At 46.9% G+C, this 20,044-nt stretch overlaps 1 protein-coding gene across 3 annotated transcripts in view; it reads right to left on the bottom strand.

Moving 5' to 3' along the window:
• Positions 1 to 1,830: 1,830 nt before the first annotated feature.
• Positions 1,831 to 20,044, bottom strand: part of SLC44A2 (solute carrier family 44 member 2 (CTL2 blood group)) — a 40,927-nt gene continuing 22,713 nt past the window's right edge. For 2 of the 3 annotated variants that reach the window (XM_075272612.1, XM_075272613.1), the window contains exons 2-22: positions 18,252 to 18,300; positions 16,366 to 16,439; positions 16,196 to 16,280; positions 15,720 to 15,804; positions 14,746 to 14,862; positions 14,506 to 14,566; positions 14,193 to 14,319; positions 14,031 to 14,114; positions 13,710 to 13,822; positions 13,488 to 13,619; positions 13,070 to 13,169; positions 10,205 to 10,297; positions 9,782 to 9,866; positions 7,796 to 8,058; positions 7,554 to 7,648; positions 6,873 to 6,976; positions 6,543 to 6,616; positions 6,320 to 6,390; positions 5,711 to 5,799; positions 5,326 to 5,410; positions 1,831 to 3,553 (exon numbers count right to left, since the gene is read on the bottom strand). In XM_075272612.1, coding sequence (XP_075128713.1) covers positions 3,432 to 3,553; positions 5,326 to 5,410; positions 5,711 to 5,799; positions 6,320 to 6,390; positions 6,543 to 6,616; positions 6,873 to 6,976; positions 7,554 to 7,648; positions 7,796 to 8,058; positions 9,782 to 9,866; positions 10,205 to 10,297; positions 13,070 to 13,169; positions 13,488 to 13,619; positions 13,710 to 13,822; positions 14,031 to 14,114; positions 14,193 to 14,319; positions 14,506 to 14,566; positions 14,746 to 14,862; positions 15,720 to 15,804; positions 16,196 to 16,280; positions 16,366 to 16,439; positions 18,252 to 18,300 — 2,108 coding nt within the window. In that variant the 3' untranslated portion in view covers positions 1,831 to 3,431. The remainder of the gene's footprint in view (positions 3,554 to 5,325; positions 5,411 to 5,710; positions 5,800 to 6,319; positions 6,391 to 6,542; positions 6,617 to 6,872; positions 6,977 to 7,553; positions 7,649 to 7,795; positions 8,059 to 9,781; positions 9,867 to 10,204; positions 10,298 to 13,069; positions 13,170 to 13,487; positions 13,620 to 13,709; positions 13,823 to 14,030; positions 14,115 to 14,192; positions 14,320 to 14,505; positions 14,567 to 14,745; positions 14,863 to 15,719; positions 15,805 to 16,195; positions 16,281 to 16,365; positions 16,440 to 18,251; positions 18,301 to 20,044) is intronic. The other variant, XM_075272614.1, reaches the window with a different exon arrangement.

Genomic DNA, 20,044 nt, shown 5'->3' with positions numbered 1-20,044 from the left:
TTTTCAGGTTTTGCAACTAAGATCATGTATATCAAGGCTCTGCACCCTGGAACTACAACCCCCAGCATGCCCTGCTGTAGTCACAGCAGCCATAGAAGTGAATGGGAATGAGCTGCAGTACCACCCACCACCTGTGCACAGGTGTGGCGCTGTTTTTTGGAAGAAAGCGTGAATTTTTCTTGCGTTTTCCAACAACCTCTTGCACTACATTCATGTGCGGTTTAGCCAATGTGTCTTGATATAGAACAGAATTCCAGAGTCATAGTGAAGACTGACACATAGACGGATTGGCAGTGGTTCTGTATGACACCACAGGCAGGGGCGCTGCTCTAGGGCCACAAAAGTAGGTAGAGGCCCCATGACAGATTTTGCATTGTAGCTTCATGTTACATCTCTGAGTGCAGGTGCCCAGCGGGTGCGCTAACGGCAGCCAGTAGTAGTTGTCATAGTGTTTGGCACGCTACAGGTCGACTTTATACAGTAAAAGACATCACGCAGTTGTTTCGGAAGGCGTGCGGTCTGCAGTCAGGACGTGTTTCATCAGATTTCTCTTCATTTACAGTAACTAGAATATGACCACAAGGCGAGACGATCGCCGCCGTCACTTTCGGGGACGTCACGTGACCTCGTGTTTACGGGCAGGAAGGAGGGCGACGTCTGATGGTGGTAGATATCAGGACAGGCTGGCGTGACACGAGCGTGCAGCTGTTTACTGACACTAAATAACCCCTTCATGGCTAAGGGGCGTTTTGTGTACACAATGGGATCTGTGAACACTGCCCCCTACTGGAATTCAACAGTATGACCGTTGTGAAACATGGCAGCGCAGATTCAAGGAAGCGCCACATCAAAAATAGCCTTTAGGCTACCAACTATCGCCATGCAACTCCTTTGCTCATGTTAGTAAATGGAGTCACGTTGCGAACAGAGGGTGCCGTAACATCTAGTCGCAAAAAAGTCGGACTCTTTTTGCGATGGATCCAGCACCCTTGGGTCTCAATGTGAGTGAAAGAGTCACGGGACGGCATGGCGATCTTTGGTCATGAGATGGGAGTCACCGTGTAACCCTAAACAAATGGATGTGGGTGTAGGTCAGACCAAGACTGGCGACTAGAGATGAGCGAGTAGTATTCGATCGAATACCTCGCCGCCATAGGAATGCGTGTAAGCGGCCAAACCTCAAGGGATTAAGCGCATAAAATATTCGATGCGCTTAACCCCTTGATGTTCGCTATAGGAATGCGTGTAAGCGGCCGAACACCAAGGCATTAAGCGCATTGAATATTCGATGCGCTTAACCCCTTGATGTTCGCCATAGGAATGCGTGTAAGCGGCTGAACATCAAGGGGTTAAGCGCATTGAATATTCGATGCGCTTAACCCCTTGATGTTTGCCATAGGAATGCGTGTAAGCGGCCAAACATCAAGGGGTTAAGCGCATTGAATATTCGATGCGCTTAACCCCTTGATGTTCGCCATAGGAATGCGTGTAAGCGGCCAAACATCAAGGGGTTAAGCGCATCAAATATTCAATGCACTTAACCCCTTGGTGTTCGGCCGCTTACACGCATTCCTATGGCGGCGAGGTATTCGATCGAATACTTCTCGCCCATCTCTACTGGCTACCCCTTTGGCAAAGGAAAGGTTTTAACTTGCACGGTCGCTTGTGACCCAACATGGCAGGGGGTGATGGGCGTGTTTTGCTGGGATTTTGGATGTGTATGACGTGACCCCCACTTATGGCTTTGGATAGTACCGTAGTTACGGCCTAACCCTGCACCCTGTATAAGATAAACGCCACTGCCGGCGGAAGACACAGAACAGGCCGCCATCTATACAAAACCTTTATTATCCATCAGAGCAATTCCTGAACACACTTTTAAGGCGCAAGTTTATACAAATCGCGGGAGCCATGACATTTGGTATCTCGGTGGACAGGAGTATATATAATATATACACAAGTACATAAAACACTCTCCATGCAAATATATATATAAAAACTGTTAAAAAAACAGAAACACAAAAAGGGACAGTCCAGTTATCGCTAGGTAGAAATATGGCGTCAGCGCCGGGATGTGGCCCAAATAGTATGAAGGGGACCGGCCGCACCGTATAGAAACAAAGAAATTCTGGGAAAGCTGTGTGAGAACCAAAATGGCGGTCAATACGGGCACTTCAGCCATCTTTTCTAGATTCCTGAAAGGCAATTCAGTCTAGACATGGGATAACGGGGACCTGTATATAATCAAAGTGAGCGAAGCTTGATAACCGCTTCAACCCAGCTTTCCCAGAAGCAGATATTCCCCTGCCTGACTAAAGTCACCACTAGGGGGCTCATACATGTCAATGGAATCAAAATAGTCCAAGTGCAAAACTGGCTCAGTTGCCAAGAGCGACCAATCACATTACAGGAGAAGAAGAGAGAATGAAAGTTGCGCTGGGATTGGTTGCTTGGAACAACCAATTACAACGCAGCTTTCATTTCTCAAGAGCCCTATAAGAAACAAAAGCTGCGTCATGATTGGTCGCTATAGCCAACAGTGATTGTTTAGACAGCTTCCTAATAAGTGTATGCAGTGAGCTCCCCCTAGTGGTGGCTGCTGGCAGAATTATATGGCTATGCAGTGTTTTCAAGCAAAACGGGGCTCAGACCACAGTATGTTGGGCCTAAAAACAACACGGTGTTAGGTGGACCTTCACTGTAGATTCAATACAATTTTTTTGCTTTTTGTGGGGAGGGGGGGCACTTTCTAAATGCCATTTCTTAAAGTGACAGGACATCATGTATATACATTCCATATTATCGATATAGCGACATCACTGGACACAGTATGGCGTAGACGTGTCCTTCCCAGGCACAGTGGTGACATCACAACAGTCATTTCTCAGCATGGTGACATCACAACAGTCATTTCTCAGCATGGTGACATCACAACGATCATTTTGCGGCCTGGTCTTTGTTCTTTTTGTTCAGCAGTTTCTGTAAGTTGGAGGACATGTAATATGGTCTCTCTGTGGAGCCGTCGTTCCTTTCCAGATCTTCCACTGTGCGGGAAGGAATGGAGACATGAAGAGGTTGGCAACGCCAGGGTGAGCGGAGTACAGGAAAGGGGTATGTAGGGCGCCATAGTGTGGGGTATACAGACATAGAAAGAGGCACAAGTTTAATATGAGCTCAGGTCATGCAATAGGTAAAACAAGGCACTGGGTGTTGGTAAGTTACATACATGATGTGTTTCATACACACATGAAAGGTACAGAGAGGTTAACCCTTAGTTTCCCCGGCCTCCGGTCTGACACCAGCTCCATTAAAGCTACAGCCTGACTGACACGGCCAAGTGCCCTGGTCTCTTGCCCGGGCATGAGGTACAAAAGGAGGAGGGTTAGTGGCATCAGCAGAGAAGAGATGTACGGGCAGCACCGCAGGAGACTTCAGCTTTGGCTCTCGCTGGATTTTAAGAGCTCTGCATCTTTTTTCAGCAGAATGTGGCTGAGTTCCGGAGACATGTAATATGGCCGCTCCAATGAGCCATCATTCCTCTCCAGATCTTCACCTTGTTAAGTATCAGCCCCGGCAAAAATACAGATAGAAGGATAGAGAGAAGAGGAGAGGGGTCGCAAGGAGGAGCAGAGAATAAGGGAGAGGTCACAAGGGAGAGCAGAGAATAGGGGAGAGGTCACAAGGGAGAGCAGAGAATAGGGGAGAGGTCACAAGGGAGGGGAGAGGTCACAAGGGAGAGCAGAGAATAGGGGAGAGGTCACAAGGGAGAGCAGAGAATAGGGGAGAGGTCACAAGAGGGATCAGAGAATAGGGGAGAGGTCACAAGGAGGAGCAGAGAATAGGGGAGAGGTCACAAGAGGGATCAGAGAATAGGGGAGAGGTCACAAGGGAGAGCAGAGAATAGGGGAGAGGTCACAAGAGGGATCAGAGAATAGGGGAGAGGTCACAAGGAGGAGCAGAGAATAGGGGAGAGGTCACAAGAGGGATCAGAGAATAGGGGAGAGGTCACAAGAGGGATCAGAGAATAGGGGAGAGGTCACAAGGGAGAGCAGAGAATAGGGGAGAGGTCACAAGGGAGAGCAGAGAATAGGGGAGAGGTCACAAGGGAGAGCAGAGAATAGGGGAGAGGTCACAAGGGAGAGCAGAGAATAGGGGAGAAGTCACAAGGGGGAGCAGAGAATAGGGGAGAAGTCACAAGGGAGAGCAGAGAATAGGGGAGAGGTCACAAGGGAGAGCAGAGAATAGGGAAGAGGTCACAAGGGGGAGCAGAGAATAGGGGAGAGGTCACAAGGAGGAGCAGAGAAAAGGGGAGAGGTCACAAGGGAGAGCAGAGAATAGGGGAGAGATCACAAGGGGGAGCAGAGAATAGGGGAGAGGTCACAAGGAAGAGCAGAGAATAGGGGAGAGGTCACAAGGAGGAGCAGAGAATAGGGGAGAGGTCACAAGGGGGAGCAGAGAATAGGGGAGAGGTCACAAGGAGGAGCAGAGAATAGGGGAGAGGTCACAAGGGAGAGCAGAGAATAGGGGAGAGGTCACAAGGGGGAGCAGAGAATAAGCAGAAAGGTTTCGGAGAGTAGCAAAGAAGGGGGTAGGGGGTGCAAGTAGGAGAGGTGAGGAGGAGCAAGGAAAGGGGAAAGGTCACAAGGAGGAACAGAATAGAGGAGAGGTCACGAAGAGGAGCAAAAAATTGGGGTAAATACCAGCAGAAACAGAGAATGGGGGAGAGGTCACAAGGAGGAGCAGAGAATAGGGGAGAGGTCACAAGGAGGAGTAGAAGATTAGGGGAGGACATGAGGGGCACAGAAGTGAGGTGCAGGGGAAACATGGTACAGAAAAGAGTATAGCAATTATTTAGGGAGGCAGAGAGGGGAGCAGGGGAAGGTGGAGAGACAATTTGGAGGATTAGATAGAAGTGGAAAAAATGGAAAAAAAGAAAAATCAGGATTAGTATAGGAGAGGTCACCATATCATTAGAGGGGTGAGGAGATAGGGGGGTACAGAGGATAACCCCAACTATAATTAGGGCCCTGATGTAGCCCTGTGATGGCTGGAGGGGTGGAGAGCTGTCAGAACTTTGATGGGTAGTCAATGGCCGTCTGTGGCATCTCCTGGTTAGACCAGAAGCCATCCAATCAGCTGCCACATTTTGTGCATCTCCAGGAAGGGGTTAATCCTCCAGCTCTCCCTCCTGTCAGTCATTGTACAGCTATATAACAGTGGCCCTAAAGTACAGATGAGGTTTGTCCTGAGGGGGGCCCCATAAACAGGCAGAGAAAGAGAAGATTGCAAGCATCCCTACAAGTGTATCCAAGCCATGGTACTTACAGAAACACAAGAAGAGGGTATCCACACACATCCCGTATACACTGAAGAAGCCATGGGCGATGAGGTAGGAGCCGATCACCACCGTCTGTGCAGGGACAAAGAAAAGTCATCAGGTCAGGATGGCAGTGTATCCTGCATGTTTACTATATAGGGGTTACTGTCTATGTGCAATGAACCCTAACTAGTTTCTCAGCATATCATAGAGGTCAGGGTTCGGTTTCTCTGACACACAGCTCCAAATCTCCTGCATAGACATAATTGATATAATGCTCTATCTGCAGTCACCACTAGGGGGAGCTTGAAATCTGACTGCATACATAGAACATGAACTACTCATAATAAACATTACATATACGTTTTTCCCTCTGGTTTTGGGGACACTCACCAGAATTGGTACCCAGTAGTAATTGAGAGTGGGGGCCGTGTCCTGTATAATCCCAATCCGATGAGTGAAGAAGAAGAAAGCCAAGATCCCTGCAAAATAAGGTCAGAAATATAGTCATGACACCAGAGAACCATGAGTATGATACCCGGGAGGTCACTAGATCTCTATATGGAGGAGCAATGGGGTGCCAGTCATGGAGAATGTGTATACAGTGACTCATGATGTGATCCTGGCTGTCAATGGAAACAGTCAGCAAGCCTGTTGTCAGACACATCACTAGCAGATCAGCTATCCAGAATGTAGATGGTCTTACATCAGATTAATGTACCATGCCTGGAGTAAAGAGTAACAAGCAAGGAATTCTGAAGCCTGCAGAATTGTGAATGCTGCTCTGGAGTATAATATCCTGTAACTGGTTAGTATATACCATATTCACTTAGGTCAGACCCCAAGATGGAGCCTTCAGGTCCATGTTATACCCCCACCCCTTCCCAATCCCTAACGACATGATATAAGCCTCCGGCTTTTCACTTTGCGGCCAGTGTTTGACACGTGCCAGGTTGCAGTCGGCGGCAGCGCCCCTACCTATAGCCGTAATTGGATACTTACCCACGCAGCCCACAACCAGCAATTTCCCCAGGAACAGCAGGAAGTCGGTGACTTTATCGAGAACTGCAACTCTGCAGGAACATAAACATCATAAGGTGTTATACTGTTCAACCACTAGGGGGCAGTATTGTAAAAGCATGAAAAATGATGGCCTCGTACTAAAACTTCAGTATACGCCTAGTGGTATGCGATAACGCAGACTACATTGTATATAGTTATTTACCGAATTATGTTCCTCATGAGTAGGAAGAAGGCGTTCCGCGCCGATGTGCAGAAGTTCGTGCCGTATATTGCAATCTATGAAGAGACAGCTTTGTTAGTATTAGGTATGTTGGGAGTGGTTTACAAGATGCAGGTACCTCCATTGTACAAATGATATAAAAATATACACAATGCAATACCCCTGATGGCCACTAGTGGCCGCTATATCGCAAATTTTCTTACATTTGCCCTTCTATACAACACATAACCAGAGAGAAATTGTGCAACTACTATTCCTAACAAAAAGCTATGATGATGGGAGAGTAGTGCTCAGTCTTCGCTCTCGTCTTACCATAATGTAGGCATTTCTATTGAGGAACTTGATGAATTTTTCAAGGCACCAGAAACAGCACTTGAGGCAGCACAGAAGGAAGCGGGCGCACTTGTTGTCTGCCCCTGGCACAAAAAAATAAAAATAGATATTTAAGATATAAAAAGTTATATCAGTTTAAGTTTGGAAACAGTCAGCATGACCTATTGAGGTCTCTCCATCATGCACCTCCCCCATGATCATGACTATCAATTTTTGCCATAAAAGTGAACTGCTGCAAAGAGCGTCTCCCTATGGAGGACCTGGCACGTCCATGCATTACACAGACAACCTATTCATTTCAATGGACACCATGTAATGCTTCATTTTACACAGAGGTGGCGCTGCAGGCAAACTGGCCACCTGCTGCAGATCCATTAACAGCAATTTGCTGACGGTTTCCACCGTGTAGCAATAGAGTTGAGGTTCTTCAAGGCTGGCATTAGGGAATCTTGAAAAAGGGGGTAAGGTAAATTCTTTTTTGGGGTGTGTCTATAGGATTTGTGATTGACTGGCTGTAGCATAGATTAAAGGTGCAGCTAGAGACAGAGCCAGCTTTCCTGCACTTGGACCAATGATCTCTTTTTGCTGTGCCCCTATATCTAAACAGCCAAGTCACCTATGGCAATCCAGTACAGGGAAAATATCTTAGCACTACCTTACCTTTAAGTTTGTGGTCCAAATATTCCAACATGATCCTGATCAGCTGCACAATTGCAAGGATCAGAGACCCGAATGCCAGGGAGCCCGTGTGGTACCTAATGGAGCATCAGGGGGTGATCATGAGAAAAGAAGCACCATGTCTTAATTATAAAGAAGGTTTTCGTTCCCACTCCCTATAATAGCACCACCCCTTGCCCATAGGCCTTGTTTGGTACTGCAATAATATTCACACAATGCCTCACCTGAGAGCCCGCCCTAAGGACGAGAAAATGGGGAAAGCGGGCATGTCGTCTGGTTTCTTAAAGGCCCAGTAATAAGAGGCAAAGGCCCCGGCCAGAGTCACCTGACCCAGGGCGATGACAAAGTTTGCCAGCCAGAGGAACATGAAGGCATTGTAGATCTGGAAGACGATCAGGTACTTGTGGTAATAGGTCTCTCCGCCATAGAAAGCAAACTGGCAGGTGGCATCGGGGCAAATACGGGAAATGTTGGTGGTGTTAAAAGTCTGTGGGGAAGAAATAAAAATCATAAGAGGTGAAGAGAGGCGACATAGAAAGACGTAAGATAAATCTGGGTTCATCCTACAGCACAGAGGACTGTAGTCAGTGAACAGCCTATATACAGGTAGGACCATGCCTAGTGAAGTACAAAGACCGTGTGGGTGCACAGTTTGTGTACTGGAATCTAAATGCCCGGTAGGGTCCGGTCACACATTTTGGTGAACAGATGTTTTATAGGCAGAGATATGGCTCAAGGTAGACTGGAGTCACCTGGTGAACAACCTATGCACTGGCAGAGAGAAGCTCAATAAGATCTGAGACACATCCTAGGTAAGGAGCCTACGTGGTGGAAGAGAGGAGCTCAATATACAGTATATGACACATCCTAGTAGACCAGCTTATGTGGTGGAAGAGAGGAGCTCAATTATGTACAGTATAAGACATATCCTAGATGAGCAGCCTATGTGGTGGCAGAGAGGAGCTCAATAAAATCTGAGACACATCCTAGATGAGCAGCCTATGTGGTGGCAGAGAGGAGCTCAATAAGATCTGAGACACATCCTAGGTGAGGAGCCTACGTGGTGGAAGAGAGGAGCTCAATATATATGACACATCCTAGATGAGCAGCCTATGTGGTGGCAGAAAGGAGCTCAATAAGATCTGAGACACATCCTAGGTGAGGAGCCTACGTGGTGGAAGAGAGGAGCTCAATATATATGACACATCCTAGATGAGCAGCCTATGTGGTGGCAGAGAGGAGCTTAATGAGATCTCAGACAAGTCTTAGGGTAGCAGCCTATGTGGTGGAAGAAAGGAGCTCAATGAGACCTGCAACATCTCCCAGGAGAACAGCCTATACAGTGGCATAGAGGAGCTCAATGAGATCCAAAACACATCCTAAGCGAGCAGCCAATGTGTTGGCAGGGAGAAGCTTAATGAAATGTGAGAGACATCCTAGGTGAGGAGCCTATGTGGTGGCAGAGAGGAGCTCAATGAGATCCAAGACACATCCTAGGCGAGCGGCCTATGTGGTGGCAGAGATATGTCCATGAGATCCTGACCATGGCTCACAATACAGAGGCAGTTTCCCAAATGTTCAGTGCAATACTGAGGTCCATTGTAAGTGAGCAGCCCATCTACTGGCAGGAATATCCTCAAGGTGATCTGGAATTACATTCTGGGTGAACGGCTTAGACAGAGGCACCACCATCCTGAGATACAGGGTCATGCCTACCAATACAGACGAGACTTCCCGCAGGTTTAGTGAGATGCCTAGGTGGATACACATCCCATCTGCTGGTATATACCTGCATGGGGTGTTCTGGAATTACTTTTCAGTAAAGAACATCACGTCTGTTGGTAACATCACCGTACTGTAATTCAGTCTCGTGACCAATGGACGTGAGGTCACTTCCTGTGAAGAAGAAAGCAGCCATGTTTTCGAATCCTGCCCTTTAATACAGGCGTATTCTGTGCCCGTCGGGGCCTTTATAAAGACTAGGGAACAAAACGCCAGTCTATATAAACTCCCCCCCATGTCTCAGGCTGGGTGAGGCCCACATTGTGGAGAACTAGCTGGTGCAATGCTCCCTGGGAGACGGTATGTAAATGAGCTCTCATTCAGACGACTCTACTGCCACCTATAGGTTTTTCTTGATACCGAGCAAATTTAGATACCATTGACAATCATATAAATGGCGACACAGGCCCTCGGGCAGAAGCACTTACCTCGGGGTCACAGGTTTTGCCGGCATAGTCACACTGCGTTTCATTGAACACCTTGTAGATGGCGTCATTGGAGGTAGAGAGGAAGCTGTGGAGGGGTCAAGGACAAATATCTGTCCACAAGGATGTGTCAATCATCGACTAGGTTGGCACCGAATTCCTGGTGGGCTTGTGCTTATACACGCAGCCAATCTGAACAAGCAGAGCTGCAGTATAAAGCATAGGGGCTGGACATAGTCTCTTCAGAGACAGAATCCATTACACACTGCAGCTAGTCTGAAGTCAGCGCTCATAATAGGGCAGAACTAAAAGGTCCCCCATCACCTCACCAAGTCCGGGCCATTACTTAGATCAGATCTTCAGTTAGGGAGTGGCATCTTACAAGCCATGGATCCTTCTAGTGGAGAAGGACGGGATAAAGGATACACCGCAGTGATGGCCCAATACGCAATACAGAGGCAGACCAGCAGGAAGGTAAACAGGGGGAACACCAAGGAGCACATGACATGTCCGACCGCCCTGTAAAGACAGAGACACAGTCAGCAACCTGCAAGTAACAGCCAACACTCAAAAACCACGTACTGATGTAGCAGGGCCGAATTTGTTGTGTAACTCTAGGAAATTTACCGGCAGTCCTATATCAATCCACTAACTGGACAAATTCAGCTGTCCTTCTATAAGAGGGTTAAGGGTCATAATCCTGCAGGCTTTAGAGCTGAAATCTCCCAGCATGCCTCATTTGTATAGTGTCTGTATTGAAATCTGTTGTAACTATTCTTCTGAAGGTGCAACTCATCATATAGTAGTGCACCCTATTCAGCAGAATAGTGAATGCAGCTCTGGAGTATAATACAGGATGTAACTCAGGATCAGTACAGGATAAGTAATGTAATGTATGTACACAGTGACTGTACCAGAATAGTGAGTGCAGCTCTGGAGTATAATACAGGGTATAACTCAGGCTCAGTACAGGATAAGTAATGTAATGGATGTACACAGTGATTGTACCAGCAGAATAGTGAGCGCAGCTCTGGAGTATAATACAGGATAAGTAATGTAATGGATGTACACAGTGACTGTACCAGAATAGTGAGTGCAGCTCTGGAGTATAATACAGGATAAGTAATGTAATGTATGTACACAGTGACTGTACCAGAATAGTGAGTGCAGCTCTGGAGTATAATACAGGATAAGTAATGTAATGTATGTACACAGTGACTGTACCAGCAGAATAGTGAGCGCAGCTCTGGAGTATAATACAGGATATAACTCAGGCTCAGTACAGGATAAGTAATGTAATGGATGTACACAGTGATTGTACCAGCAGAATAGTGAGTGCAGCTCTGGAGTATAATACAGGATGTAACTCAGGCTCAGTACAGGATAAGTAATGTAATGGATGTACACAGTGACTGCACCAGCAGAATAGTGAGCGCAGCTCTGGAGTATAATACAGGATAAGTAATGTAATGTATGTACACAGTGACTGTACCAGCAGAATAGTGAGCGCAGCTCTGGAGTATAGTACAGGATGTAACTCAGGCTCAGTACAGGATAAGTAATGTAATGTATGTACACAGTGACTGCACCAGCAGAATAGTGAGCGCAGCTCTGGAGTATAATACAGGATAAGTAATGTAATGCATGTACACAGTGACTGCACCAGCAGAATAGTGAGCGCAGCTCTGGAGTATAATACAGGATGTAACTCAGGATCAGTACAGGATAAGTAATGTAATGTATGTACACAGTGACTGCACCAGCAGAATAGTGAGCGCAGCTCTGGAGTATAATACAGGAGAAGTAATGTAATGCATGTACACAGTGACTGCACCAGCAGAAAAGTGAGCGCAGCTCTGGAGTATAATACAGGATGTAACTCAGGATCAGTACAGGATAAGTAATGTAATGTATGTACACAGTGACTGCACCAGCAGAATAGTGAGCGCAGCTCTGGAGTATAATACAGGATAAGTAATGTAATGCATGTACACAGTGACTGCACTAGCAGAATAGTGAGCGCAGCTCTGGAGTATAATACAGGATGTAACTCAGGATCAGTACAGGATAAGTAATGTAATGTATGTACACAGTGACTGCACCAGCAGAATAGTGAGCGCAGCTCTGGAGTATAATACAGGATAAGTAATGTAATGTATGTACACAGTGACTGTACCTGCAGAATAGTGAGCGCAGCTCTGGAGTATAATACAGGATGTAACTCAGGCTCAGTACAGGATAAGTAATGTAATGTATGTACACAGTGACTGCACCAGCAGAATAGTGAGCGCAGCTCTGGAGTATAGTACAGGATGTAACTCAGGCTCAGTACAGGATAAGTAATGTAATGTATGTACACAGTGACTGCACCAGCAGAATAGTGAGCGCAGCTCTGGAGTATAATACAGGATGTAACTCAGGATCAGTACAGGATAAGTAATGTAATGTATGTACACAGTGACTGTACCAGAATAGTGAGCGCAGCTCTGGAGTATAATACAGGATGTAACTCAGGATCAGTACAGGATAAGTAATGTAATGTATGTACACAGTGACTGCACCAGCAGAATAGTGAGCGCAGCTCTGGAGTATAATACAGGATAAGTAATGTAATGCATGTACACAGTGACTGCACCAGCAGAAAAGTGAGCGCAGCTCTGGAGTATAATACAGGATGTAACTCAGGATCAGTACAGGATAAGTAATGTAATGTATGTACACAGTGACTGCACCAGCAGAATAGTGAGCGCAGCTCTGGAGTATAATACAGGATAAGTAATGTAATGCATGTACACAGTGACTGCACTAGCAGAATAGTGAGCGCAGCTCTGGAGTATAATACAGGATAAGTAATGTAATGCATGTACACAGTGACTGCACTAGCAGAATAGTGAGCGCAGCTCTGGAGTATAATACAGGATAAGTAATGTAATGTATGTACACAGTGACTGCACCAGCAGAATAGTGAGCGCAGCTCTGGAGTATAATACAGGATAAGTAATGTAATGAATGTACACAGTGACTGCACCAGCAGAATAGTGAGTGCAGCTCTGGAGTATAATACAGGATAAGTAATGTAATGCATGTACACAGTGACTGCACTAGCAGAATAGTGAGCGCAGCTCTGGAGTATAATATAGGATGTAACTCAGGATCAGTACAGGATAAGTAATGTAATGTATGTACACAGTGACTACACCAGCAGGATAGTGAGTTTGTAGTATTAAGTGATGTATAATCTTACCCCACCCTTCTGGTCATGACTATAACACCCCGCAGTCTGGTTCTCACCTGCTGGATTCTTTGATTAGCGCAATGGCGATCATGATCCTCTTACGGAGGAAGATCAGCAGCAGGATGATGACGACTTCCATAATACACAGGATGATCACTGGAAAGACAAGACTGGATTCACATACAGGATCCTGCATCAACTCCCAGTGTAACCAGTATGCCCACTCTCTATAAACTGACAATAGCACCAGTATACCCAGCACAGATGTCCACAGCACCAGCAGCAGTACCGTCTCCCAGTATGGCACCAGTAACTGGTGACCTGGTCATATAACTTCAGTATATTTAGTATATTTTTGGGACTACAAGTCGCAGCACACTTGGGGGCGCAATGTGTTGCGGATATGTTTGGTCGGGAGATAGAATTGCAGCCAATGTAGCTCTAACCTTATTGAGAAAATCAAATGTGACTTACTGAAGGCCAGCCACGTCTGCCTCAAGTGCAGATACACCCGCAGGTCACTCTGGAACCCAATGTCTGTCAATTTGACGTCAGATCCAGCCGTTCCCTTCAGTCGGGCATATTCCATGTAACAATGGAAGATTCCTGTAGGTGTCAGATGGTAAGGAGGGGGTAAGGATGGTTACGAAGAAGACCAAGAAACTTCAAATAAATGCCTAAGAAATGACGACTCACCGTATCCCATCACCGCGATCACCAAGACGATCATCACCCATACCATAATCCCAGCTAGGAACCTCAGCAAGACCACGAAAATCAAGCTGATCAGCATGGCAATGACAAGGCCGCTGTGAAGGATCGGTATAGATATGAGACCTTGTAAGGAAATGGTTCTCCTTGTGGAGACAGAGCTGGTGCAGGCAATGCTTCTTGGGAAAAGTTATGCAAATTAGCTCTTCTCCAGAAGGAAGAACACAGGCTCTACTGCCACCTATAGGTAGCTACATTTCACATAGCTAAACTGTACATAGATGTGAAGACACTTGAGGAACTTACAGGATTATCCAGTACCAGGACACGGTGTAGTCCTCGAATATCTTCATGGCCACCTGCCGAGCCTCCAACACTACATTGGCCTTCCTGTAAGGAGAAAGATATCAGATATGCCTAATGTAGTCGAATGGAGATCTCCGGGGTAAACGCGTGGTCAGTACTCACTTGGCTCCTTCTACCAGGTCAGTCACGTTGCGTTGTCTTTGTTCTCTTCCGTCGTCGAATGTTGTTGCGTTTCCGACCATGACCACTCCTTTCTTGATATTAATAGCCGGGAAGCATCTTCTGGTAACTGAAAACCGAAATATGGCAAAATGAGAACGTCTGAGAAGTGGTAAATGGACAGGAGGGAGGAGCTATGTGACATTGTGTCTGCTCCTACCACCACACGGTGACAAAGGCAGGAGATAGGTAGACGACTGTAGTCGTTCATACCACACAGTTTCTCCACCTGGTGGTAGCCTCCGTCACTACTCACATGGTTTGCTTGGTGTGATCATGGCCGGACAATCTCGGTCTCTGAGAACTTCCACTGGACTCTGGGATTAAAATAGAGCCGGGATTAGGGAGATTTGGTATTTGAAAGGAGGTGAAGCACCAGACCCTTGTGTCTTAGATAACCATAATAGAGGCCCAGTTTGATCTTCGATATGGTCCCCCCACCTCTAATCTAGATATACCAATGGACACCACCAAGGATCACTGGACCTCAAGTTACCTTGGTGAAGTTGTTGAAGCCGTCTCTGCAGAACTGCTTGTAGTAGTCAAAGTTCTCCTGGGCGGTGGCCACGCTGAGATACGTGAGGAATCTGTCCGGACATTTCTCCACACAGATCTGTCAGAGGACACAGTCAATTAGCACCAAAGTGTCACCTAAAAGTGTCCCTATGTGGCCTATACTGGTGGGTGCACGAAAAAGACTCCACCACCTACGGACATATGTCCTATGAAGGTCCATCCGTACCATCCTCAAAGGATGTACCCGCGTATGGTCCATCCACTGGTGTCTAGAAGTGGCAATGGTGAAGGAGATACGGTAAAATGGGTCAGACTGGAGTTCTTTGGGCCCACCAGATTAAATTATTCCAGAGGCCCCAGGAAATAGACAAATTTGGGTTGACCTCTACTATGTTAGGGCCTTGGCCCACCGCCGAATACTCTGGAACTCTGGTGGACCAATCCGTCCCAGATAGTAGACCCCCTTTAGTCTGGAAATTGATAAATCAAGGTCCTGCTAACTCAGCACCCAGTAGTCCCAAAATAACAGGATTTCCTACTCCCATTCACTTCAATGGGAGCTTCATGGGGATTGTACTTGAAGATCGAGGAGCGTGTTTTTGTTTTTTTCAGCTAGCGGAAAATGAAACATCTGCCACCCACTAAAATAATTGGGAGGTGCCCTAAAAATCCATCTAGTGTAAAAATGAAAATAGGAAAGTGGGGGAGAGGAGTGGTATGCGGCTGCAGATTTGTACTTCACGGAGGCGGCGTTTAGGGGAGGAGAACCTGAAGGGGAGACCTCCGATTGGTCAGAGTTTGAACATTACCCCAGGAAGCCCTGCCCACTCAGTCAGCACAGACAAAAAGAAACCTTGCAATACCGAGAGTCAGGCTACCTAGGGAGGGGACACCCAGCTCCTGATCATCTGGGAACCACCTTATGCCCCCAGCACAAACTGAAGTTTCACCCACCTGGGTAGTTGGACACTGGAATTCCAGCAGGACAAGAGGACTGGCGCATTTCATGATGTTGAAGTAGAATAAATATGGCTTCTTCCTGTGAAGAGAGTGACGGTAATAAAGAGGAAAAGCAGGGGTGTAGGGAGAACACTTTTCTAGGGGGGTCTAGTGGGGTTATGAGTTCCCCTTTAATAAAATCCCAGGCTTTTTTTGCAAAAATGTTGGCTATTTGAAGCCACCACTAGGGGGAGCTGTCTAAAACCAGATCTATACAGACAAATTTCAACTCCATAATAAACCCATGTTCGGTAGGTACAATTTTATCATGACAATCTATGGCTATGCAGTGAATTGGCTGCAGGGAACCAACCCCCATGATGTCCCAATACCCTACTAAGCCATAGGGGTAGGGGTGATTTTTATGGGGCATCTCCTTTAAGAAGACATACAGACAGTAAATATACATGTAAAATCCCACTAGCTCTTACTCATTGGCGGTCCCCGCTTGTCCACAGAACTGGCCTTTGCTGTCTGTTGGGTAGATGACTTTCCGCGGGTCTCCATAAGTCCAAGCTGCGGAAATTGTACAACCATAAGGACTCTTATATAGTACGCATATATATATACGGTAGGTACATTGCAAAAATTGAAAACTTACCGACAATCCCCACCGCCACATAGGCAATAATGGCGAGAACTATGAGTATACAGCACAGGATGTCCGTGCAGCCCCTACAATACAGAGAGAAGGGTGGTCAGTCTGGACAATGGCGGCAGAGCATATACGTGACATATAGAGAATACACGCCAACAACATACACAACATCACATGTTAACACTACTCAAGCGTCTTACATTTACTTCTTCTCCGTTCACATCCAAAGTGACAGTACCTGGTCAGGATCTGACCAAACTACGAAACAGATCTGAGTTCCCACAATGCATTGCTCTTGTTAAAAGGGCATCAGCTGAACATCGGACCAGAACAACGGACAGCCCGATGCCAGTATCCGTGTCCAGCCATGTAGTCCACCCTTCTGCCAAAATTATGGGGGAGATTATAAAACCCGTCCAAAAAGAACAGGTTGCTATGGGCAGCAGATGCCATCCCCGCACGACTTTCGTTTCCTTTAAGGGCGAAAGCTGCGCTGCGATGGGTTGGCCACCACCCAGCTTTCCTAGGAACAGATACAATCATTTATTCTAGAGTTTCTTGCTTGTAAAAAGCAGGAGTAGGAAAATGAAACGTATGTCATAAAGAAAATGGAGGATCTTATAACACAGATCCTTCTAAGACTTCCTGTGAAGTATTTATGAGGCACTTAAGACTCCTCAGGAGAGTCGGCCGCAGCAAAGAGGCGGCCACATTAGGAAACCCATTATGGATTTTCCCTTTAAAATCTCTATATGTGGCGGAGTCTGGAAGGGAATAGGATTTCTTCTGTATTAGCCCTGGTGGGAAGTGGCCATTTTGTTTTAGAGGCTGAAGAACCGATCTATACAGTTACACCTCTCAGTAACATGATCAGCGAGAAGAGACTGGGGGATGTATTATCTGCCGGGATTGTTTCTCTGCTGTCGTGATAGACTAGGAGAGAATCCATAATCATCCACCTCCTCCATCCATCCATTAATCACTACCACCTTTCGTCCCCCCCCCCACACACACACACTGTCCTCCCCTTTACCACTCCCACTCTCCTCATTTTCCCTCCACTTTCCCCCTTCTGGCCTCCTCTTCCCCCTTCTATTCTCCTCTTCCCCCCCCATACTGTCCTCCTCTTCCCTCCACCTTCCCCCCTATTGTTCTCTTCTTTCCTCCACCTTCCCTGCCTACTGTCCTCCTCTCCCCCCCATACTATCCTCCTCTCCCCCCCATACTATCCTCCTCTCCCCCCATACTATCCTCCTCTTCCCCCCACTACTGTCCTCCTCTCCCCCCCATACTATCCTCCTCTCCCCCCATACTATCCTCCTCTCCCCCCCCATACTGTCCTCCTCTTCCCCCCACTACTGTCCTCCTCTCCCCCCAATACTGTCCTCCTCTCCCCCCCACTACTGTCCTCCTCTCCCCCCCCACTACTGTCCTCCTCTCCCCCCCAATACTATCCTCCTCTTCCCCCCTATTGTCCTCCTCTTCCCTCCACCTTCCCCCCTATTGTTCTCTTCTTTCCTCCACCTTCCCTACCTACTGTCCTCCTCTCCCCCCCCCTATTGTTCTCTTCTTTCCTCCACCTTCCCCGCCTACTGTCCTCCTCTTCCCTCCCCCCTATTGTCCTCCTCTTCCCCCAACTCTCCCCAACTGTCTTCCTTTTCTACCACCGCCTCCATATTTGCCCCCTTTTCTTCACCCTTCTCCACTTGTAGCTCTGCCCAAACTTTTCATTATTCTCCATCATCCCTCCTCCACTTTACATTATTCTCACGCTCCCCCACCATCATCCTTCCTCCATCATTCTCCATTTTCCTCCTCATCTAAAATGGCCACCATTTCAATTAAAGGGACACTTCACTTCATCTACCGCAGTGATACACACAACATACCTGTTATGTATTGGGCCCTTGAAACTGGGATCATATTTCCTTGGTTCTCCTAAAAAAATAAAGAAAACTATTAAAAATTTGCAAAGAATCAGCAAAAGAAAGAAGAGCGCCCCCTGCCGTCACTTTTTGTTACATGCACTGCTCCTAGCGGAGCAGGAATGACTTGTAAGTCTCCGTACTGCCTATGTAGGCACACACTCTCTCTAATGTGTACGATTATCCTCTGACCCTGGTCTATAGTCTCTCACTCTGCCAAATCAGTATCCCTGTGCTATGCTGACGAGGTCCAAAAGACTGAAACAGTGCTGTCCATAGCTGGGAATCTGTTCCTTTTGGGATAGAAATACTAATTTGGCAATTAAATCCGCATCATGTTAGTAGGCTTAGTAACAGAGTCATGCATGATGTTAAGGATGCTGCCCTCTAGAGGGCGGCGTACAGAGTGCACTGTTCTCCTAATTACATCCTGGAGGATAGATTTGCATATTTTTTACCTAAAATTCTGTTGTCCAGGCCTATAAAAGTTGTGTGGCTACCGATCTGGCCACCATAGCCGTCATAGAGCACAGAGTGGTACGTCCGACTAGTTTTGCAGCATACTACAGTATAGTAAAGCTGGGTGTCAGCAATGTTTACAGAAACTTTACCAATTTAGATAGTCTGGCCCTTTAAATTTACAATGTTAAATTTAGAGTTGGCAGAGAGCAGACATTTTCCACCCCTCCCTGCCACTACATATGTGCTGTGTGATCGCTGGCTCCAAATCTCAGACCAGGAATTTTTCCCTTTGTGTTACACAGAACATTTCGCCAAAATTAGAGAGTGAAGAGCGAAGCCGGGAGGGAGGACCTCAGGAATAACCCGGGATTTGGCAGCCATGAAATTATAGAGTGAGGCAGTCCAGTGCATGTGCTAAACATATACAGAAACCTCCCCCCTCAGTCTGCATGTCCCTTTAAATCACCCCTCCCCTTTAATACAGTCACACCTCATTAGTCATGGGATATAAGGAGGGAGAATGTAATTCCCATCCATGGCCAGTGCAACGAAGTGAAACTACATTTTCCACGGTATTAATATTAACCCTGAAAGTACACGCACCATTAACAGTGCAACAATGCCTCCTATCAACAACTGTGCGGGCAGAGTGCCCCCCCATCAGCAACAATGCCTCCTATCAACAACAGTGCGGGCAGAGTGATCCCCCATCAGCAACAATGCCTCCTATCAACAACAGTGCGGGCAGAGTGCCCCCCCATCAGCAACAATGCCTCCTATCAACAACAGTGCGGGCAGAGTGATCCCCCATCAGCAACAATGCCTCCTATCAACAACAGTGTGGACAGAGTGATCCCCCATCAGCAACAATGCCTCCTATCAACAACAGTGCGGGCAGAGTGCCCCCTATCAACAAGCACACCAGCAGGTTCATAGAATACAATGGTCAGCTCATTGCATAACTCCATGCAGCTGTATAAATTAGGTACATGCCCGCTAGCTCCCCCTACTGGTGGTTGCTTTTGCAGGCAACTTATCTGCACTCCCCAAGACTAAGTTTGTTTTTTGTAGTAGCTGGTTAAACACACACACTGGGCAAGCGCCATCTATATATAAACCGGCAGTGTACAGGAAAAGATGACAACACTATAATCTTGTTCTACTAATGTCTGCGCTGTATACAAGACTATAATTACATAGGGACGAGGATCACTGTCCTGCTGGCAGACTGCAGCCCGAGCGTACCCAGAGCCAGTGCACCAGATGTACTGTATGTACTGTGGGAACACCCTGTA

Source organism: Leptodactylus fuscus, chromosome 5 (assembly GCF_031893055.1).
Source record: "Leptodactylus fuscus isolate aLepFus1 chromosome 5, aLepFus1.hap2, whole genome shotgun sequence".
NCBI classification, from domain to species: domain Eukaryota; kingdom Metazoa; phylum Chordata; class Amphibia; order Anura; family Leptodactylidae; genus Leptodactylus; species Leptodactylus fuscus.
The sequence above is the reverse complement of the archived record's forward strand: the minus strand, read 5'-3'. Positions and strand labels throughout refer to the sequence as shown.